Below are 24,501 nucleotides of genomic sequence, written 5' to 3' on the forward strand. Positions count from 1 at the left end.
TTAAGGCCTAAATTTTGCAGCCACTTTGAGCTTTTATCCACTATTTGAATCTCAAAAACACACCAGTAACTTCAAACTTGAACTTGAGAAAATAGATTCAACACATCCTTGTATAGTCATCAATGAAAACTATGCAATACTTACTCCCATTCAGTGAAAGTTCTATGAGGCCCAACAAGGTCTGTGTGGATCAATTTTAGCCTCTCAGTTGCTCTCTAGGTTGCTGGCTTGAAATAAAGTCTTGATTGTTTCCCTAATTGACAAGCCTTACATTTTGGCAAGTTAGCTTCTAATTGAGGCAACCCTTTTATAAACTCTTTCTTCTGAAAATTCAGTATTGCATTATGATGGAAATGACCGAGCCTTTTATGCTAAATCTCAGCTTGAGATATTGTATCTGAATAGGCTGATTGCTCCTCCTTTAGTGGATCTAGTTCAAAACTTTTTCCTTTCATGCTGACTTTGAACACATTCACCCTATCTGCATCTTTCATTAGACACTCCTTGCCCTCAAAGATTACCTTTAAATCTCTTTCGAGTAGCTGACCAACACTTAATAAATTTTGATTAATGTTGGGGGAACAAATAACGCATCTTTAATCAACTTAGTATTTGAGGAACTACCTACTGCCACAATCCCTTTTTCCTTGACTGCAATGTACTCTCCATTGCCAATTTTTACTTTGTAGTTGAATGATGTGTCTAGTTCTTTGAAGAGGCCTCGATCAAATGTCATGTGGTTGGTGCAGCCACTGTCCACAAGCCAATTATTACTTGAGCTATTTACTGCAAAACAAGTTGCCACAAAGAGCTGCTCCTCCTGGTCTACAACTTGAGCCACATTTTTTTGTTGAAGGTTCACTTGAGTCACATCCTTCTGCTGTAGATTACTTTTGAAAATTTTCTGGTGATGGCCCTCATATGACACTTCTCACACTGCACAATTGGCCTCCTCCAGTATCTAAAAGGTGCATAACCTTTTCTTCTCACAGTACTTACAAGGAGGAAAGTCTGGTTTAGAACTTTTACTTGTGCTTGGAGAATTTGAACCTGCACTTTCCTTCTTGCTTTTTCAGTTCTTTTTCCATTTTTCACTTTGGCTTGATTACACTTTTATCGGCAATGCTCCTTCTACAAACCCTTCATTCCTCATCAATCTTCTCTGTTCTTGTGCCTGAAAGGTACTCAAGATTTCTGTAAGACTGACTTTTGACAGGTCTTTAGTGTTCTCTAATGGTAGCCTAAAACCTTTCAGGAACAGTTACCAACACCTTTTGAACCAATCTGGAATTAGGAAATCTAGTTCCAAACAATCTTACTTTGTTGACAATTGTGAGTAATCTGTTAGAGTACTCTTTGATGGACTCTAAATCCTTCATCTTCACCATCTCGAATTCCCTAATTAAATTAAGGACTTGCATCCTTTAATCTTTTCATTTCCTTCATACTCTTCTTTGAGAAAATTCCAGACCTTAAATGCTGACTTTATGGTCATTATCTTGATGAAAATCTCAGATGACACAGCAGCAAACAGAGTAGCCCTTTCCTTTGACTTCCTTGTCTTCTTATCCTTGTGATTCTTCATCTGTGCCAGTGTTGGGTTAGCTTTTAATTCTGGCACTACATACTCCTCTTCAACAGCTTCCCAAAGATCATTTGCCTCCAGATGAGTCTCCATTCGAGCAGCCCAGACATGGTAATTGTTACCATTGAACACAGGTGGTGCTAATGATGTAAAGGGTATATTTGAATCCATAGATAAAAGGTAGATGTCGTGGTAGGTATCTCTCACTCACAGGTCCCTCAAGAACATGTTCTGATACCAATTTGTTGGTTATTTTAAAGTAGAAAAGAGATGGAATGAAAACTTGATTATTTTTATTAAATTGAAATCATTTAAATACTACTAAATGAATAGATAGTGGAATTAAAAAGTAGAGAAATACATGGACATGATCTAGAAACTCTCCTAGAAACCACCCAATAAACCACTAACTAAAACTGAATTACTAAAAATAAGGGGAAATAAAATAATTCAAGCAAATTTCAACAGAGCCCAAGAGCTATTAAACCACACATAGGAACCCCATAATTCCAATGTGGGATTCAAGTCTCATTCCTTAACATTTAGAATCGTTACAATCCTCCACGTTTAGTTATCTAACGTCCACGCGAGCAAGGTCCTGACAATTTCCTAGATCCCGCGCTAACCTTCCCGTGCTTAGCCGCCCGATGTTCACAGGCTGAGTTCCCGGCAACTACCAAGGTTCCAGGAAAATCTCCCCCAACCCGGCACAATCGGTTCAACGTAGTGGCCCGCTTAGATACCAATGATATAATGAAAATTATACTTCTACAATGTGTAGTCCATATTAAGGCAGTATCTTAATAACTACAGAATCTGTAGAGAATTTATGTGAGTAGAGAATGAGAACGATTACAGGACCTATAATCGATAGAGAGATTAGAATAAGTTAGGAGAGATTTAGAGTATGAGTAGAAAGAAAATATGAATTAACCTGAAGAGTTTTCAAATGATCAGTAGTCTTTTTCATTCTTGTTCAACTGGTATTTAAGGGCTCCTGCCTTAATTGTCTTTCTCAGAATTAGTTCACCCTTCTATAATAAAATCTAACTACTTTAGCTAGCTGTTTTTGCCCATTCTGTTATAATTGATGCAGTTTAATCAACTGCTACAAAGAACTGTCACCCGCTGTTACACAACTTATTTAAAATCTTAAACCTGATGTTGCACAATTTATTAAAAAGAAATTACAGAACATGTCGACTTCGTTAACAATTCGTCGACTTATTAAGGGTTAGAAGACATAACCCCTAAAATGCTCTCATAACATAAGATTTATCGTCGATATCCTTTCTCGCGTGTAACCAAAAACTGAGCTTTGATCGAAATCTCTTTCATTCGCCTTTGAGAAGTAAAAATAATTGTTTTTTCCTAATTTCTTAAAGAAAAATTAGATAAAGACTCTAAAAAATCAAAGTTAGTCTAGCAATATTAATTTAATCATATTTTCGGTTTCTCAACTCACTTCAAACGAGATGACATAAAAAAAACATTTTCACTTTTTTAATTTTTAACATTATATGGTTAAAAAAATGTTTAAATCTCAACTTTTAGTTATAGTAGGATTATAAAAAAATTTAACCATTTTGTTACACTTGAAGTCCTTCAGAATTTCTTCCATCAACAAGAACTCAAATAAAAATAAAGTAATTGATTAAGTAAACTAATGGTGCCTCTTTGATTTGACTAATAATAATGTACCATTTGTAAATGGTACTTTCTTTTATCGTAAATTTGTAATGGTGGCTAGAACCGATCTAAAATCTGTCACAAATAGATTTTTTATGGTAAATTTCTGATCATTGAAGTGCTCTTCTATGTTGTTTTAATTTCTAACATAAAATTACAAAAGATAGGAGTATTCTTAATATGATTGAAGCTATTAAAAGGGTATGAAAAGCACCACATTAGCAGATTCAAGGAATGTAAGAACCAAGCCATGGATGAATGGTTGCAAATTTCTCTTTCTCAATAAAGGATTCAAACCAGTAACCATAAAGGCTACACCAAAAACAGTTAAATGCTATATAATAGACCATAAATCCATTTAAATACAAAAATTCTAGCAGAAAAAAATAGTTTAAAACAGCTTCATCATCCACTATCCTCCAAAAAAGACCTCAGATCCGGTGGAAATCCAATCCACCTAACCATGATCTTCAAATCCTCCTTCCTGACATTGCTAGCTATAGATATCTGTGTGTGATGAACAATAAAGTAATCTCATTAACAGCTCAATACAGCAATTTAACAAAATAAAAAGATAAGAGATGAAAGGGCTCAAAATGTTTCTTCAGATGGTTCAATTATGAACATCTCATCTGTACATTAAACGAAAGAAAAACATGAATAAGGAATGGCACCGGAAAAATACATTCATGAATCCTTTCTCTGCCTGCCTGAGATTTTCACAAAGAATAGCAAGTTTTGAAGGATGAACGAAATACATTCAAGAATGTTGAACACAAGAATTCTTAGGGAGAGAATAAGGTGAAGAAATAGAATGACCTAATCTAAGCTTCTTAGATGATAATGCAACGAAATCCCGAGATGGGAATCCATTTGGAAACACTTAGTGTAAACAAAACATAGTGAGAAACAAATTCAAGAACTTATTGTTAGTTCATAATCTAAATCCGGATTCAGATCTAGAAACACAGTGTTTCCAAATCGGCTCACATGTTGAACACAAACCCTAGTAATAATGTCTCATAAGAAAGAACAGTCATCACATGAAACTAGCTTCCTAGTGTGTTTTGAAAGGATCTTGACATCAACAAACAGTTATAGAAAGAATAAATCTCTATTCTTGACAAGCTTATTACAGTCTCTTCTTTCTCCACCTATTAACAATCAATTATTTCCCATTGGTTTTAGAAAATTATGCAAATATTTGGAGGCATCCAATTGTTGAACCATAATAATAAACAAAATTCATGTAACCCATGTTATATATATGAAATGAGAAGCATATAAGAAGAAAAAGGCATCACCATTTGAGTTTGATCGTTTGACTTGCTTCATTTTCACAACTTCAACCTGAGTATCCATGAACAGTTGCATCCTTTGAACTTCCAAGTCCTTAGTAAATTGCATTCTCTGTTTCTCTAGTTCAATCATCTGCCTCTGCTTCTCTCTCTCAACCCTTTCATAGATCTCCCCAAAGCTCACTATAGCTCTCGCTAGACTCCTCATCCCTTCAGCCTCCCCATCCCTATCTCCTTCTCCACTCTGCTCACTCGAGCCAAAATCTTGTGATGAAGCCTCATCCTCTGATTCTTCTTCCTCCACCCCATCCACAGCAGCGGCGGCCGCAGCCATAGCAGAGTAGTTTTTACGGAAATACGAATCATCAAGCGGCCTCTTCTGAGGAAGCACCGCGACTTGGTTAATCGGTGTGACCGGTTTCCGATAGGTTAAAGGAATACCCATTGGAGGCGATTTCACCGGTTTAGAACCATGACCCGTCTTATTAGAAACAGCGGATCCGATCAGCGTATCCATTCGAGAATAGAAAGACCAAGAGCTTGTTACGGCACCATTCGATGCAGAAACCCTAGCTTTCTCAACCTTATACTTTTTCTTAAGAGTATCAATCCGATTCTTACACTGAACATCGGTCCTGTAAGATTTCTTGGTGTGACCATGAAGAGAGTTAACGATATCGGAAACCTCCTGCCAATCATTCTGCCTGAGATTACCACGGTTGAGTTCCATGAATCGGCGGCCCCATGCGTCGACGAGGGTCGAAGTAGCTTCCTCGCTCCAGCAATCTTCTCTGAAGGGCACGGTCCGCTGAGACGGAGACGGCTTGAGAAGAAGAGGGGAATCGGTGAATTCTTCGGCCATGTAAAAGGAGACAATAGGGTTTGTGGTGAACAAGGGAATCGGAGATGGGTATTGAAAGGAAAGGAAGATAAGAGAGGAAATAGAAAGAGCGGCGAAGATGCGCCGGTTGTCGACAGACGCGTGAGGAGGGCATGATGCGTGTAAGTACGGTCAGACAGATGAGAGATGGCCGCCGGGACGAGGCGCGTGTATCAAAAACGATCAAGCGAGTGGGGGACGTTGGATTGATGGCTCACGTCTATTTTGGTAGGACCCGACATATTTGCCAATATCCTTAAGTGGCTATTGGCCGATTATTGGATTATTATTATTATTTTGCCTTATTAAATCAAATTAATTGTTTAGAAGAAAAGAAAAATAGATTAATTGAGTTATTTAGAATTTTAATTATTAATTTTATAATAAAATTGGAAAAAATATATATATAATATTTTAGTTAATAAATAATTAATTTTTAAAATAAAGGTCATGGTTATGGGTAATTATATTATTTTTAAAATTAAAATAAAATAATTAATTTAATCAACTATTAAAAAAATATTAGATAATTTGAAAGTTAATTAAATAGTTCTTGTTTTGTTCTTTAAGATATATTTATAATTTATTATATTATTTAAGATTAGGGATGAAAAAATTATCGATATTATAGATATAATGAAAATACTATATCACAATATATTGAAAATATCAATTTAGGTATATCGAAAAAAGCTAAGGTATGGTAAAGATATCCAAAATTATTGATAAGGTAAAATTATGAGATTTTTAAAATTTTGGTATATAAGGAAATAATATTTATAAATTAATATATATAATGCTCATAAGGAAATAAATAGATATGATATTAATTTAATTATAGAAATATTATTTTTAAAAATTAAATCAAAATATAAGTGTGCTGTAATATTATTTAATTTATACAATTTATAAGTATTCTATTTTATAAGATATAAAACTAATTTTATTTCAGTGTTTTTTATTTTTTCAAAATAGATTTAATGGAGTCAAATATGTTATCAAGTTAATCTAAAATACCAAACACTCTATAGATTGAACATTAGTCTAACTTGAAAATTATACTTATGTTTATTTTTTTTTTTGTTAACTCCAATTTTTTTAACTAAATTTAATTCTTAATATTTTAAAGTTTATAAGAATATTAAATTTTTAAAAGAATATTTTATGATAAATATCTTTAGTTTTTAGTTTTGTATAAGCGTTTATATAATAATTAATTTTTTTAAAGTTAATATAATTTTTAGGTATAAAAGGTATAATATCGAAATTAAGGTATACTAAAATCAATGTATACCAAAATTAAGGTAATGTAATGTATGAATTTTTCTATATTGAAACTTTAGATAAGGTATAATGTATGTATACAAAATTAAGGTATAAGTTATTTGAAATATAAATATAATTATAAATTTAAATATTATTTATAAAAAATGAATTATTTAGTTTAAATTATATTTAATTTTTTTAACAAATAAATATATTTTAAATAATTTAATTATTAAAAAAAATATAAAGAGTAATGATATAGGGAGCGACTGATGGAGCGACTCCCCGCGTGGCTGCCACGTTGGATAAAATTTCTAAAAATTGAATCGCGCCATTAAGCCTCTTCGTATTCTCATTACCCACAAAACGATCGTGCACCTATCATCCAAAGATTCAAACCCTAGACATCACGCACCTATTGTCCATAGATTCAAACCTAGTCCCTTCTCGTTGCCTGCGATTTCCGTTTTCAATCTCTGTTCAACGTTCTACGTTCTATTCTACATCAAGTTATGTTCTTCAATCTCAAAATGGTAAGAAATGTCCATTCTTCTAAACTACTTGAGTACATTTATGTGTTTAACTTGTGTGAGCTTTAAAGTTTAAGATTCAGATAAACAAATTGTGGTCTTTGGGGCATCGAAAAATAACGAAGTGAAGAATAGTAAAAACGAAGCAAGAAAGAGTCAGAACGAAGCATGGAAGATTCAGAACGAAGCAAGGAATAGTCAAAACAAAGAGAACGAAGCTAAGAATAGGAAATTCTCTAACAACGTTGAAAGATAACAAACGATTAAAACATTTTGATAGTGACATGAAATGTTAAACACTGGCGGTTAGAAATGTTAGATTGCAAATGTTAGAAATGTTAAAACGTGTTACAATTCAGTTTATAAGATTTTACATTTTAATTTAAAACACGTTACAGTTCAGTTTAAATGGCATTACAGTTCAGTTTATAAGACATTACAGTTAATGTTAAATGACATTACATTTCAGTTTATCAGACATTACATTTTAGTTGAAATTACATTACAGTTTAGTTTTAAAAATATTACAGTTCAGTTTAAAACACATTACAATTCAGTTTTAAAAATATTACGGTTCAATTTATAACACATTAAAGTTCAATTAAAAAAAATATTACAGTTTAGTTTATATAACATTACAGTTCAAACAGCACGATAGGCACATGAGACACGACACAATCGACACGGGCGACACGATTTTCTTTTGCACCGTAAGTTATCAAATCAACGTCGGAATCACCATTGATTAAAGGAAGCGCAATCGGTGTTGGCTTTGACTATTGGATCTTTCTAAGAATAGCTATGAAGATATGAAACTCTGGAAAATAGATATTTGCCAAAGAAGAAAAAGTCTTGAAAATCTTAAGTGTTCTATATTCAACCTTTACAAACAATCCTTATATAGGAGTAATTAACCTAGAACCCTAAATTGCTTATACATACAGGTCCAAGCCCATTAATAATTAAATATACCCTAATGGTATAAAACACAATATAATAATATAATATATTATATTGTATAATATAATAATATATCGATATAATATATTATTATATTATATACACTAACAACAATAAAGGCCTACAACTTTCAATTTTCTGACAATCAATGCTTAAACTCACAATCTCCCCCATAAGCTTGATTTGGTTCGAGATTCTTCACGCTCTCGCATCTCTCGCATCTCTGCAAATTTGACTCTTGCTAGTGCCTTAGTGAGGATGTTTGCACGCTGCTCTCTAGTGCTTGCGAACTCTACAACGATCTGTCGATTCTCGACGCGTTCACGGATAAAATGGAACTGAGTGTCGATGTGTTTGCTACGTCCATGAAATACCGGGTTCTTCATTAATGCTATTGTGGACTTGTTGTCAACATAGAGGGTTATCGGCCTCGACTCGCATCCGAGCACCTCGCTCAACAAGTTTCTTAGCCAAAGTCCTTGGCACGACGCTGCAGTAGCTGCCATAAACTCCGCCTCACATGAAGATAAAACAATAGTTCGTTGCTTCTGAGATTGCCATGTGATCAGATTCCCGTTGAGATAAAACACCATTCCTCTAGTACTTTTTGTCGTCTGTGTTACCAGCTAGGTCGCTGTTAGTAAAACCAACGAGTTCTTCAACTTCTCGTCCTCTTCTTAACTGAATCCCATAATTCGTTGTTTCCTTCACGTAACGAAGAATGTGTTTTACTGCATGTTGGTGTAGAGTGGTAGACTTCTCCATGTATCGACTCGCTATGTCAACTACATAAGAGATATCGGGTCGAGTGTGCGTCAAGTACCTGAGACACTCAATGATACACCTATACTCCTTCGGATCCACTAAGCTTCCTTCTACATCCTTTCCGAGCTACAACTTTGCTTCCATAGGATACTTGCTCGAGTTACAATCCTCCATTACAAACTGTTTCAACACCTTCTTCGCATAAGATTCATGCTTTACCTTAATGCTATCATTCTTTTGGTCCACCTCGATAGCAAAAATTAACCTGACTGTGTAATGTTTCGCCACCGGTGCAAAGTTCTCCTCAAAATCATTGCATTGCTTCTACACATAGCCTTTTTCTACCAATCTCACTTTGTGCTTGAGAATGTTGCTTTCGCTGTCTCTTTTCAACTTGAAAAGCCACTTTAACTCGATGGTCTTGTGACCGGGTGGTAAGTTGGTGAGCTCCCATATCTTATTCTTCTTGATAGACTCGAGCTCTTTGTTCATGGCTTCATTCCACGACTCTTCGACTACCGCCTCGTGATATGTTGTTGGCTCATCAGTGGTGAGGAACAACAATTCATCAAGATCCATCTCTACTAGTGGTGCCTCCGCGTAGACATCTCGTAGGATTCCGAACTCCCTTGAATTTTGTACGACCTTGTTGTTGTCGTTGCACCACTCCCACTTTTTCTCCTCCTCGAACACGACATCTCTGCTCATATAGTTTTTTCCGTAAGCTGGATTAAGAAACTTGTGCGCCTTGCTTCCGTCTTCGAACTTCACATTTCCGGTAATTTTCTCGTCGAGCTCATTGAGCTTCTCTCGATGGCCCTTCATATGGTTGCTTGCTCCATTGTCAAGGTACCACACATCGGTGTGATTACACTCATCGCCACTTGCAAGGAGTTTCTCCATGACTTTCTCTTCACTGAACAACACCACCTTTGGTTCCTCCTTGGACGGTTCTTGCATGAACTCTTAAAGGTTTGTCTTCTCGTCTTCCTCAGCAAACATTAATACTGGCTCCTCGTCATAGAAGCTAGCGAGGTTTGCATCATTTTCTTCGGGCAAAGCTTTCGTCACTACCTCAACAAACATTAATGCTGGCTCCTCATCATAGAATCTAAAGAGGTTTGCCTCACCGTCAGACCTATCGTTAGGGCACTTAGACACGTAGTGCCCATACTTTTGACAAGCGTAATACTTTACCGTGCTCTTGTCTTTGCGGGGCTTGGTATCTTCTTGTCGAGGTGAGCTTTCTGTACAACCTCTCCCTTGACCTTGCCCTTTGCCACGACCTCGGTTATCTCCACCGTTGCTGCTGCGACTCGACGATCTAGAAGAAATATTGGTTTCTCCGTTTTTCTTCATTCGTGACATCCATTCATCATGCGTGAGCAATATGTGCTCCTCATCTTGGTCTTCATAGCCGCGGAGTCTCTCCTCGTGGACTTTGAGACGACCAACGATCTCTTCGACGGTCATATTCTTAAGGTCACCAAATTGCTCGATCGCTGTAACGATCTGCATGTATGTTTGTGGTAAGGCTCTAAAGAACTTCTTGACGACGGAGATCTCCTCTACCTTTTCTCCCAACGAGCGGATACCAGTCACAATGGATGTCAATTTCAAGGCGAAATCATCCACCGATTCCCCATTCTTCATACGAATCGCCTCAAATTGTGTTTTCAAGGTTTGCACTTTTGCCTCCTTGACTCTTTCCACTCCAACATGCATTGTCTTTAGTTTCTCCCACGCTAGCTTGGCGGAATCCTTCTCAGCCACCATGAGAAGGACGTCCTCAGGGAGTGCTTGATAAATGGCGGCGAGAGCCATTCTATCCATCCGTTCGTCGACATCTTCGAGGATCACGGCTTCCCACACTCCTTGTGCTTATAAGTTTACCCGCATCTTCAATGCCCACACCGAGTAGTTACTCTTCGTGAGTAACGGATAGGAGAGCGTCACGTTCCCTTCTCTTCCAATCTTCATTGTCGCCGCATCTCTGGTTGATCTTGTTGACGACATATTCTTCAATCTAGCTCTAATACCAAATGTTGGCTTTGACTATTGGATCTTTCTAAGAACAGCTATGAAGATATGAAACTCTGGAAAATAGATATTTGCTAAAGAAAAAAAGTCTTGAAAATCTTAAGTGTTGTATATTCAACCTTTACAAACAATCCTTATATAGGAGTAATTAACCTAGAACCCTAAATTGCTTATACATACAGGCCCAAGCCCATTAATAATTAAATATACCCTAATGGTATAAAAGACAATATAATAATATAATATATTATATTGTATAATATAATAATATATCAATATAATATATTATTATATTATATACACTAACAACAATAAAGGCCTACAACTTTCAATTTTCTGACAATCAATGCTTAAACTCACAATCAGCACAGACAACACAACACGATTAACACAGACATCACGATAGGCACAAGCGACACAACACGATCGACACTAGCAACACGATATAGTCTTGTGCCGTAAGTCAGCCATTAAGTGTTTCTAATCTAGGGTTTCTTGTACATTTATAAGCGTCACTGGAAATTGCCCTTAATTGTAATTTATCTGTGATAATCTCTTAGGGTTTCTGTAATTACTTGTTCTATTACTCTATTTCTACCATCATGGGGAAGTGGAAGAATAAAAGTAATAAATCTAAAAAGTAAGGGAGTTTGTTTTAGAAGAAATTAAGAATGTTGTAGTAAAAGAGATTAAGAGAATAGTTGATGAAGTTATTCAAGAAAAGAAGGAGGAAAGCAATGTTAAATCAACAGATTATGCAGAAATTTCTTTAGAAAAGAATGCAAGAAAACAGAACAACAAAGATGGAGTATGAAAGGTTTTTTATAATGAAAGAGCCAACCTGTTTAGTCTTAAAAACCAAATTACCAAACTCCTAATGAATGCTAGAAAGGGAGAAATCACAATCAGTAAAGAGAAATCTCAACAAATAACAGTCCAACTAAATATTTATTATCTCTAGGACTAGAATTTGCTAAAGAAAGCAGAATATGAGGAGATGATTAAATGGTCAGTTGATGCAATGAATGAGCTAATGAAGGCTCCAAAATCCAAGACCTACACTATCAGGCGTAATTCAATATGGAAAGTCAACGAGGTATGGAAGAATAAAGCAAAAAAGAAATCTGAAGACCATGTCTACAAAGGAAAAGTTTAATTGGGAGATATCCAAACAAAGGTAGAGGTACTCAACTCTCCTTTTGAATTCAAATTGCCTTCTAGAGTATAGGAGAAATGTATTGAAGACTGAAAATTTGTGTTGGCTGAAAACTTCATTGGGAAAAACAGAGTATCATTCCCAACTATCAAAGAAGCTCTAATTAAATAGTGGAGAGAAAAAGGGCTTGAAAAAGTTACTACAAACATACATGACCTTTACTTCATGTAGTTCAAAAAGGGATCAAATCTAAAAGAAATCTTAAAGAAAGGGCGTAATTACATAGGATCAAATTGCATGAAGCTGGAAAAGTGATTAGAAGAGATGAATCTATAAAACAGACCAAAGGAAACAACCCAGATTTGGTTTAAACTTTGGAACATTCCAGCCCACATGTACAATGCTGAAGCAATTAGTCATTTTGCAGGTACAATTGGGAGACCATTATATATGGACCCAATAACTGAAGGAGGAAAACACTTGTTATTTTCTAGAATTAGTATTGAAGTACATCCTAGGAGTTTCATGCCAATGAAAATGACAGTTGTTGATAAAAAACGAAAACACAATGTCATGGAGATCTCTTATGAATGGAAACCAAAGAGATGTGCTTTCTGTAATACTTTCCTAAACAATAAATGTGATAAAGCTAAAGAAGAAGAGCAGAAAAAAAGAAACATAAAAGAAAAGAAAAAGAAGAAAACAGAGGAGGCTAAACTCAAATATCAAATAATTGTAGAAGAAAACAAGAAGGATTCTTGGAAAAATAAAAACAGTGAAGGAAAGAAAGTAAAAGGAATCGAGGTGAAGAGGAAAAGAAATTTTTTTTTTAATAAGTAGGATCGTGATAGAAATGGAAGATGAACCTCAAGTTGTTGGTGAGGAAACTCAAGAGGAAGACACCCAGAATTTCAAAGCTGAAACAGAGAATTCAAAATCCAATAAAGAAGATTACAAAACCAATGTGGAGTCTGAAGTTGAAGCCAAAGATAAGGAAGACAAAAACACAGAAATTCAAGTTGAAGATAACAAAGGTAAAAGCCCTGAAATTCTCAGAAACAATTATTTCTATCAAATTAGAATGGCTCGTACAAAGAGAGAATTTAAAATGAGAAACAACAATATTAATCATCCTCTTCAATACAATCACCTTTCATCATCAGAAAAAGTGGAAGAGGAAGAGGAATGGGAAGAAGGTCTCTCAATGAAAACTGGTGACATGCAAAAATGTCAGGCTGGGATGGTTAGGTTTGAATGTAGTCTTTTATGTTTGTAATCTCTGTTTTTTTTAGAATGTATGAATTCTACTAATCAATTTTTTAGGGACTTTTGATTGTCATCTTTAATCATAGTTAGGGTTTGTCTAGCTTGATTTCTAACCCTCCCATTTTTTTGGATTTTAATGAAATGGTTCTAACCGTTTTTCCAAAAAAAATATTACAGTTCAATTTATAAGACATTACATTTTAGTTTAAAACACATTACAATTCAGTTTTAAAAATATTAAAGTTCAGTTTAAAATACATTATATTTTTGTTTAAAACACATTACAGTTCAGTTTAAAACACATTACCTTATATTTTATTAAATATTTGTTTGCAGTTTAAAGGTATATAAGAGGAAGAAACTGAAGAAAAATTTGCCTGACAAAATTGAAATGTAACAATGATTGTCTTCTCAAAACTTAATTGTAATGTTCTCAAAACTGAATTGTCATATTCTTTCTTTTACAGTGTGAAGGTATCTAAGATAAAGCTTTCATTACCCCTGTTTCTTCCATTCGTGCAAGAAACCACCTATTCTCCAAATGACATTTACAAAGTCGTTCGATAATTCTTGGATGTTCAAAAAGAGGTTATCAAGGCCATTAGTTTTGACTCCCTCATGTCCTTGGGTATCTCAAAATTCCCTTTCGAACTATGACGTTACCTCTTAAGCAAGTTCTATGTTAGAAGGAGTGTTATAATACCGAGTAACGGAGAGATGCTAAAAATCAATGAAGAAGACATTTAATGCGTACTAAACCTCTTTAGAGGTGATGTTGAAATAATAGAGTCTAAATGACTAAAATATGACGAAGCAGAGTGCCTCCAAATGTTGAGGATTTGGAGGAGAAGATGGATGAGGAATGATAATGGAGGAGCTCCTACAACTCAATTGATGACAAAGAGAATAATAGAAAACACATATTGAGGCTCAAGAAACTCCTTTAATAGAGCCCGAAGAATATCTAACAATGCATGAGCCTTCTTTTGTGGAAATGTCCGACCATCTTGCAAAACTAGTTCCAGCGAAGAAAAGAACTCCACATCCAAGGAAAAAACATTCTACACTACCGGCGAGGTTGAGATCTCCATATATTATAGAAAGGCCAGATGATAAAACTAATATCAATATGGTTGTCACTCAAGAGAAGGATTTGAATGAGACTCTGTACTCAAGCAACCACACAAGCCTAACACATAGGATGTTGCAGGAAATGCAACAAGACAATTTATTAGATGACAATATCATTAATGCTTGGGCAATGAAATTGAACATGAATGCACAAAATCCCTTTTCCAACATACGTCAGGATCTTCTTCTTAACCTTACACAATGTAAGTTATACTCTCTCTTGCAACATAATGCCATATCTTTGTTGTACCTATGGTTTCTAACACATTCTTCATGATTCACAGTCTATCTTCCAATGTGAATACTCTATATATAATGATACACTAAGTAATGATGTAAAGTCATTCGGCATTATGCTTCAACATCTTGATCAAGTAGACCTATTAAGTGTTCTTATAAATACTGTATTTCATGTGCCTAAAACTAAATTGTCATTTATTTCTGTGCATATTTTTTTGTCTCTCTATGTAAATAATCATGTTTACTCAGCCATTTACAACATAAACAAACAAAAAATTGAAATTATTGACAATAGAAAACTCCCGGAGGATATTACGTCTAATGACAAATATGACCAGGTTTTGGAGATACTAAAGAAATTTATTACTTTTGTCACTTCATAAAGTCTCCCATAACTAATTTTCTCTCCACCTACTAACTAAAGGTGTTATCGATGCCATTGAAAGATAATACAAACTACATCGATTGTGGAGTGTATCTCATACGACATATGTAGACCTATATGGGCGAAGACAATAATTGGGAGTTTGGCATCACCTTAAAAAATCGAAGAAAATGCACTAAAAAGCCAACAATCTCAAAAGTCATATTTCTTAATGTAACTCTTTATTAATTAAACTTGAATGACAACACATTAAATACACATCTGTAATGTGAAGTTTATGAACTTAAACTATTATGTTTATTAACCTGAAATGTTATGTTTATTAACCTGAAATGTTATGTTTTATAAACTGAAATGTAATGTCTTATAAATTGAACTGTAATGTTATATATAAACTTAACTATAATGTGTTTTAAACTGAAATATAAAGTTTTTTAAAAATGAACTATAATGTTATTTAAACTGAAATGTAATGTCTTTATAAACTAAATTTTAACGTTTTTTTAAAACTGAACTATAATGTGTTTTAAAATGAAATATAAAGTCTTATAAACTAATATATAAAGTCTTATAAACTGATATGTAATTTCTTAAAAACTGAACTGTAATATCTTATAAACTAAACTATAATATCTTATAAACTGAACTATAATGTGTTTTAAATTGAAATATAACTTTTTTAAAACTAAAATATAATGTTATTTAAACTGAAATGTAATGTTGATAAAATGAACTTTAACCTTTTTTAAAATTGAACTTTAATATGTTTTAAAATGAAATGTTAAGTCTTATAAACTGAAATTAATGTAAAGTCTTATAGACTAAAATGTAAAGTCTTATAAATTGAACTGTAATGTTATATAAACTGAACTATAATATCTTATAAACTGAACTATATTATGTTACGGTCTAAAATCAAGGCCTCGGTCCTAGAATAAATTTCAGCAACCTTTCTCAGCACCCGGTCTCGGTCCTAGTGTGCACATGGGCCATATTTCTGTTTTGTTGTATTATTATTTTGTTTTGATTTCCTTTTCTAATTTACAAACCGAATTCTGTTATTTTCTAGTATTTGTTATAACCGAATATTTTGGGGCAAGACATCACCTATATAAGGTTGGTCTTTCTTCCCCAAGGACCCATGAATGGAATAATGAAGATATGAACTTCGACCCCGTTCGTCTATTATTATTTACTATGGACTGTTTGGTATAGACCAACAATATTTTCTCTTCGCACCCTTGGTTCTTCTATCCCTCCCCCCAAATTCTCTATCAAAACCTTCTGCTGCCCTTTGATTATAGAACTTCCACTGATCTTAGAGATCAAGAACTTGATTCTTTAACCCAAAACACACCTTACGAAACAAGTCGTAACATTCTTGATATCAAAGAAAGACGATCCTCAAATGAAAGAAACTCGGTAGCAAACAAGACATGGATGCTCTTAAGACCCTACTCGAAGGGCTGTCCCAACAATATACCTCCATGCAAGCTGCCCTGCAACAAAACATGACCAAATCGGCTGCTATGCATGCGGCCCTTAAACAGCAGATGGCCGAATTGAGCAATAATATGGACAGAAGGTATGCTGCTGGAAAAAGCTTGACAGCCATTGAAAGAGGTGCGTTAAATAATAGCCAAGATCCCTGCACCCAACCCAATGTTAATGTTTCTTGTTACCTTCCTGCAACCCGGCTCACAAATGCTAATATTCCTGAATTTGATGGGACTGATTTGGAGGGCTGGCTCTTATTTGACGAGCAAGTCTTTAGGGTGAACAAGACAAATGATGCCACAAAGCTAGACATTGTCCTCACTCACTTCTCACGAGAGGCAAGAACGTGGCATGAATCATATTTATATAATCGCAACCAAAATGTAGCATTGACGTGGGATGCATTCAAGAGGGATCTCTTGTTGTGATTCGTTCGCAGACCCTTGTACAGCGTCAAGCCGCTACTGCTGCCCAAACCATGCATTGTTAACACGGTCTGGCCGAGCACAAACTGGGCGACCGATCCCAAGGAAGACCGGCGCTATACTTGCAATGAAAATTGGGAGCCCAATCATAGGTGCAAATCCAGTTTGTTCATGGCCCCGGCTAATCAGCAAGAAGTCCAGGAACTCGTTCAAGAACCCGTCCAAGAATTAGGATTTTATGACCCATCTTTGCTGCTTAAGACAAGGGACGAACGTGTCATTATTTTGCACACTTTCACGGTCCAGTAGGGTACCCCTCGGTCGCGGGTCAACATAATACAAGGAAACCAGCTAGAAAAGGCCTTGGAAAATTATAATGTTGCTGCCACGGTACAAATAAAGAGTAAAAATGAATGCCAAGGTGTTTCTCTTGTTTTGGAAGACGCTCCTGAAAATTTCCAGCACATAATCAAAGGGCTCAACTAGAAACCCAACAACCGACCACCAGCAAGGAAGGTAGTTAGAAAACATGGCTATGTTGTTGCACATGTGTTGCTGGTCTGGATAAAGGACGGGGCTTGGTTATTTGAAGACATTCTAGAGTATGCCCGGAAAAAAATGGCCCTTTTGTTGCACCTGACGTGTTGGGCCGAAGGAAGGACTGATGTGGAGCGGGAAGACCAAAGGCTTCTAAGAAATGCGGTCCTAGACTCCGACACTTGTTGGACTTGCTAAAATCCGACTGAATTCTTTGAAATGTTAAGCATGCGCATTAGAGGCTCGGCAGACTCGGTAGACCACGGTCTTTTTCGTCGAGGGCGACGAAATTTGAAGGGGGAGATAATGTTACGGTCTAAAATCAAGGCCTCGGTCCTAGAATAAATTCCAGCAACCTTTCTCGGCACCCGGTCTCGGTCCTAGTGTGCACATGGGCCAGATTTCTGTTTTGTTGTATTATTAATTTGTTTTTGTTTTCCTTTTCTATTTTACAAACCGAATTCTGTTATTTTCTAGTATTTGTTGTAAACGAATATTCTGGGGCAAGACATCACCTATATAAGGCTGGTCTTTCTTCCCCAAGGACCCATGAATGGAATAATGAAGATATGAACTTCGACCCCGTTCGTCTATTATTATTTACTATGGACTGTTTGGTATAGACCAACAGTATTTTCTTTTCGCACCCTTGGTTCTTCTATCCTTCCCCCCAAATTCTCTATCAAAACCTTCCGTTGCCCTTTGATTATAGAATTTTCACCGGTCTTAGAGATCAAAAACTTGATTCTTGAACCCAAAACACACCTTTTGAAACAAGTCGTAACAAAATAATAATATCTTATAAACTGAACTATATTATTATATAAACTGAACTACAATGTATTTTAAACTGAACTATAACCTTATAAACGGAAATATAGTATTTAAAACATTTTACAAATATCCAAATATATTACAACATGCAATATGTTCATATAATTACTATCTTTATTGAATGGTGTCCCCACAAATATTATGTTTGTGAATTAATTGAGAAGACAAAAGTGATGTGAAGGAAAGTTGAGTCGAGACCGGATCATTTCATTATTATTGTGTTGATATTGAATCATGCACTATTGCGATTGCTGTCAACGAATTTTCCTAATAAAAAATGAAATTTTCCAGAAATTTAGTATTTATAAAACTTTACAAATATCCAAATAACATCACAACGCATAAACTAAGCTTATTTCGACCCTTGCAGCCGATTTGTTCATAACTTTCTCAATGACAAATTGTTTATCTTTTGTTGGTGGTCGACATCGAGCCTTACTCTCATGGGAGAGTAGATTAATTTTTCTGTTGGTACATAAGTTGTTGGTGGAGAAGTTGTTGGTGTAGGATTTGTCATTGTAGAAGTTGATGTTGTCGAATGTGCAATAAATTTTTCCACTTCAGCCAAAATAAAAGTATTATGATCAGATTGTGTTGTAAATTGTTGGAGCTCTTGCATCATTAAATTTAGATAGTTATAATAATTTCTTTTCACTGTCACACACTTAGAATCATAAATGTTACTAATTATTTGATAACATCTTTTCAAATATTTGCGTTAGTGGTCCAATATATAATTCATGGGCACCTTATTCACTTTAATTCTTCTTAAAACTATCAAAATATGCCTACAAAAAAGCCCTCAAAACTCAAACATTTGATATTGACAGTTTACAGAATCCTCCACTAGGGTGAATTGTACCTTGATTGAAATATCTCTCAAATGTTCTCCATCAATTTCCAAAATAGTCTCCACTACTCCGAATATAGTAGTTGTCCCATTGTCTTTAACTATGGAGTTCGAAAAACATCAACCCATTCACTTCATTCTGGAATTTATTTCAGCCCATCAATGCATCAAAAAAAGCATTCATACTTTCACTTTCTGCGATGTTGACATATCTGCCCAAAAGTGACATTTAACATACACATGAATCCATTAAACCGTTCTACATGTAAGGAGTTCAGTCAATAATTATCTTCCAACTGAAACTCCTCTATCATTTTCATCTAATTCTCTTCACACTAATCAAGTGTGATTGAGTTATAGACAATATTCTTCAATGTCCTTTTATACTTTTATACTGAGTGTGAGCACCTAATTTTGCAAGGAGTTTCTTCAGATATGCCAAAGACAATAATGATGATTGGTAATTCAGAAACATGTTTTCAATAACAATGACCATTGATCGATATTGGTTAGTAATTATTGCATTTGGAGCACGTTCGTGCATACATGTCAACTAGGCTTTAAAAAGCCAAATATATGACCCTAAATCCTCACTAGATAGTAAGCCACATCCTAGAAAAATAGATTGTACATGATGATTAACCCCGATAAAAGGAGCAAAATGCATATCATAGTGGTTTGTCAAATATGTTGTGTCAAAGGTGATGATATTTGAGAAGTACACATAAGTAGTCATGCATCTTCCATCATCCCAAAATACATTTCTTATTTGGGATTCATCGTCTTGATCATAAACAGAAACATTTAAACATCTACTTTGAATGCGATAAAAATAATGACAAAGCGCTTCGACATCACCATTTTCTAACCTCAACATCCTAGCTTCTGAAATATAGTTTCTACAACTTCTCTCATCAAAAGTCAAATATCATATCTACAAATGATTGAAAAGTTTTTTCCAAAGTTATTCTAGCTTCTTCGTTTAATTGTAAACTTCTTTTTAAAATTGGATCTAGATACTTGTGAGATCTAAGATGTCTCAATTTTCCCAGGCTCAAAATATAGTTATGCTCATGCCAGACACTATTAATCTCAACTGCACCTTCATTTTTAACAACAACGTTTATCTTAGCCTTACAATTCGTCTTGGTGGAATGTCTAACTTGTAAAATATTTTTCCCTTTGAAGTAAATACACCACTTTTGGCGCATACAATGGAGAACCACTTTTGCTTATTATCTTGACCATTTCTTGCTCCTAACTTACAAATTACAAAACACTTTGTTTGGCATAAGACTTATAATACTCATGAAGCTCATTTATGGAATTAAAAGGCATTCCAATAGTGGGGATATGAAGATTGGGATGGGATGATGATAGTTGATCCATGAAGTTAAAGAATAAGAGACAAAATGTGTTAACAAACATTATAGTTTAGTTTAAATAAAAATACAGTTTAGTTTATAAGACATTAGAGAGACATTATAGTTCAGTTTATCATACATTACATTGTAGTTGAAAACACATTACACTTTAGTTTTAAAAAATGATATTGTTCACATTATAGTTTAGTTATAAAAGACGTTAAAATTCAGTTTAAAACACATTATAGTTCAGTTTTAAAAAACGTTAAAGTTTTCAGTTTAAATAACATTATAATAGTTTAAAACACATTACAATTCAATTTAAATAACATTATAGTTCAATTTATAAGACATTACAATTTAGTTTATAAGACATTATAGTTCAGTTTAAATGACATTATATTTTAGTTTATCAGATATTATATTTTAGTTGAAAACACATTACGGTTCAGTTTTAAAAAACGTTATAGTTAAGTTTTAAAAATATTACAGTTCAGTTTAAAACACATTACATTTTAGTTTTAAAAAACGTTACAGTTCAATTTTACAGTTGGTAATGGTAAGAAAATCAATTTTTGGAATGATTCGTGGCATCCCAACGTAAAAATTGTCAAACTCTTATCGAGATCTTTTCGAGATCTCTAGTAAAAATGAGGCTAAAGTGGCCGACTATTTTCATCTCACATCTAACTAAATTATTTAGAGAATTTATTTAAATAGACGACTTTCCACCGAAGAGGAGGAGATACGAAATCTCCTCATAAATGTTCTTATCAATATTTTGATTGACCTAGAGACCTACGACAAGTTTTTTTTGTCCGACTCTCCCGATTTTAAAATTAACTACATTTATCATGCGTCTCTCCAAAAAACTCCATCCCAATTTCCTTGGAAAGAGGTGTAGAAATAAAAAAAATTCTATTAAAAATCTCATTTTTTGGTTGGTAAGCTATCAATGGAGGAGTCTAGACATCTAACAAACTGGAAAAAAAAAGATTTCATCTCACTAGCAGATGCAACATTTGTTTGAAGAGTGAAAAATTCATTGATCACATTATTCTTCATTGAGATTGCCTAACTTGCCACATACTTCCTCGAATCGCCTTGGTGAGTATGTCAGCCACCTAATTGTGGGATGTAACGTAGAGGGGTGCAATAGAGCCTTGAGAAGAGGTTGAAGAGGGTGTTGTCGATGGGATGAAATGACAGTGAAAAGGCTTTGAATTGCCTAAGTTTCACTTGATATTGATGACATCGAGTGATGTTTGAATCGCCAGAGTGTCGTTGAATGGCAGTGAAAAGGCTTTGAATTGCCAAAGTTTCATTGGAATTTGATGACAGCGAGTGACGTTCGAATCGCCGGAGTGTCGCTGAATGGCAGTGAAAAGACTTTGAATTACCGAAGTTTCACTAGAATTTGATGACAGCGAGTTGGCTTGAAACGCCGAAATATCGCTGGATGGCAGTGAAAAGGCTTTGAATTGCCGAAGTTTCACTAGAATTTGATGATGAATAAAATATTCTCTCGAAAAAAAATAAAAATAATAATAATAATAATTAATAGAGCATTATTAAAAAAATATAATAATAATAATAATGATTAAAGTCCTCCATTAATGACTAAGGTAACCATTGATGGAGGCAGCGAATACTAAATTTGTAGCTCAAGAACAAAATTTTAGTTTTGATATCATGTAGGATTTTGATAGAGGGAAAATAATATTTTATTGATTGTATTTTCTTTAGTATTACATAAGAAGTCTAGTGCTTAAATAGTGAAAATTACATATCAATAAAATAAAAATAAAATCTATAAATAAAATAAAAATCAAATCAATTATAATTGATTTGACAATCAACAGTAAATCTTCAATCAAGTAGCAAATCAATTATTCTCATTGATTTTCTACTGATAGCATTCCATTCTTGAAATTGTTTCCTTCTAAGATAATTCTACATGGACGATTGAAAACTAATTCCCCTCATCATCTGGTGGACAATCTAGAAAGAAAGAAATAGAAGAGTTTTTGAAAAAAAATTATGGATACGAGCGTCTCAAAAAATATATGTTACACGCGTTCGTCTCATTCCATAAAAGAGAGGCTTGTAAGGGATGATAATTTTTCGATCTTATTGGCATTTAAAATTAATATGTTGTTTTCTTATTTATTATTTTGTTATTTCCTTACTTTTTGTAACGTTTGAATATATTTTGCGTTCTTTTTAATAAAAGTTGACATTTTCAAAAAAAAACGTTATAGTTCAGTTTATATAGCATTACAGTTAAAATGACTTTAGTCATTGATGTTGAAATCATTTCAATTTCTTTGTGTAGAAATTATGAGATGAATGAGGGGCGTTAATAGTTTCTTATTAAGAAATCCGATTGGTTAAAATGATTTTATTCATGGATGTTGGAATCATTCTAATTTCTTGTATATAAATTATGAAATGAATTGGGGCATTTAACAATTTCTTATGTAGAAATTTAATTTGCTAAAATGACTTTGTCATTGATATTTTGAAGTATTTAAATTTCTTTTATAGAAGTTTTGTGATTAATCATTAGATGACATATAATAAATGTCATTTGTGTCAAAACTCATTATATTCATGTGTTCAAATGTAAGTCAAAATTATCTTTGCAAAATTATCTTAGTGAAAACGATCCACCCAAATTTGTTTTGAGAATTATTGCTTCACGTGGATTATCGTTCAAAGCACAATAATGTAATTGTTGTGATTAAGACATGAAGTACATTTGTAGTTATATATTGTGTTTCTAAGTGATTGCTTATATATATAACATTCATATTATCTAATAATATGATAACTTGTGTTAATTCATAATAAGTATGATTAACTAGTTATTTGTATACATATGTGGATAATGACTATTATATATCTATTTTATTTTAATAGACAATTCTGAAATTTTTTATAAAATTATGTGTCTTTTAGTCTTAAAAAACTTCTATGGAAAATTAAAAGTTATATCATTAATTAAGAAAATGACGAATTGATGACATTAAGAATTATTTATTTAACCCAACCAAGATAGCTTTGTGGTAAGAGTCGGCTTAATATACCAAAATGCCATGTATTCGATTTCATCTGAAAGCGCTTTAAATTTAAGTGGGGATCCATGACTGTGGGGTATCATGTTAGTTCTCCTTTAATTCTAAAAAATATTGTTTATAATAATTAGTTATTTTGTATTTAATTAAAGATAAATTGTCAATATAATAATTAAATATTGATGTATTTTATAAAGGTATTTTCTTAATGATATATGAAGTAATTATAATATATATATATATATATGACATATCATTTGTTTGATCATGTTTCTAAGTTATTCGATTATATATTTGATATATATTGTTCAATTTCATAATGAAAACTTTTTATTTGATGCTTTTGAAATCTAATAATTACAAGAAAAATGTTGTGTTTGATTTGAAAAATAATGTGGCAAATGTGCAGATATTTCGGTATGAAAATGTGCAATCGAAAATAAATGTTTAAGCGGCTTCGGCCAAAGATGCTTGAAACAATATGATTTCTTTTGTAGAAATCATGTAAAATGATGCATATTTATTTGATTAAATATTATAATTTCTTTTATAGAAATAATGTGATGAAATAAATATTTTAATTGATTAAATATTATAATTTCTTATGTAGAGATTATGTGCAGATTAATTTTTATATGAATAAACATTTTAATCTTTTATATAGAAATTATGTTTCATTCAATTAAATATTTATAATATAGATATCTTTATTCATGATAAGTATAA

At 33.6% G+C, this 24,501-nt stretch overlaps 1 protein-coding gene across 1 annotated transcript; it reads right to left on the reverse strand.

The window, feature by feature from the left end:
* Nucleotides 1-3,529: 3,529 nt before the first annotated feature.
* LOC124934628 (trihelix transcription factor ASIL1-like) lies at nucleotides 3,530-5,678 on the reverse strand. The gene is made up of 2 exons (XM_047475154.1): nucleotides 4,579-5,678; nucleotides 3,530-3,781 (listed from the first exon to the last, which is right to left on the reverse strand). The coding sequence occupies exons 1-2, from the start codon at nucleotides 5,432-5,434 to the stop codon at nucleotides 3,768-3,770; spliced, it is 870 nt and encodes a 289-aa protein (XP_047331110.1). The 5' UTR covers nucleotides 5,435-5,678; the 3' UTR covers nucleotides 3,530-3,767.
* Between the last annotated feature and the right edge of the window lie 18,823 nt (nucleotides 5,679-24,501).

The sequence above is a fragment of the Impatiens glandulifera genome, chromosome 1, assembly GCF_907164915.1.
Source record: "Impatiens glandulifera chromosome 1, dImpGla2.1, whole genome shotgun sequence".
NCBI classification, from domain to species: Eukaryota; Viridiplantae; Streptophyta; class Magnoliopsida; order Ericales; family Balsaminaceae; genus Impatiens; species Impatiens glandulifera.

Bases quoted from the DNA above. Each gene is read 5' to 3' on its own strand.
- LOC124934628 (XM_047475154.1), bottom strand. From the start codon at position 5,434: ATGGCCGAAGAATTCACCGATTCCCCTCTTCTTCTCAAGCCGTCTCCG.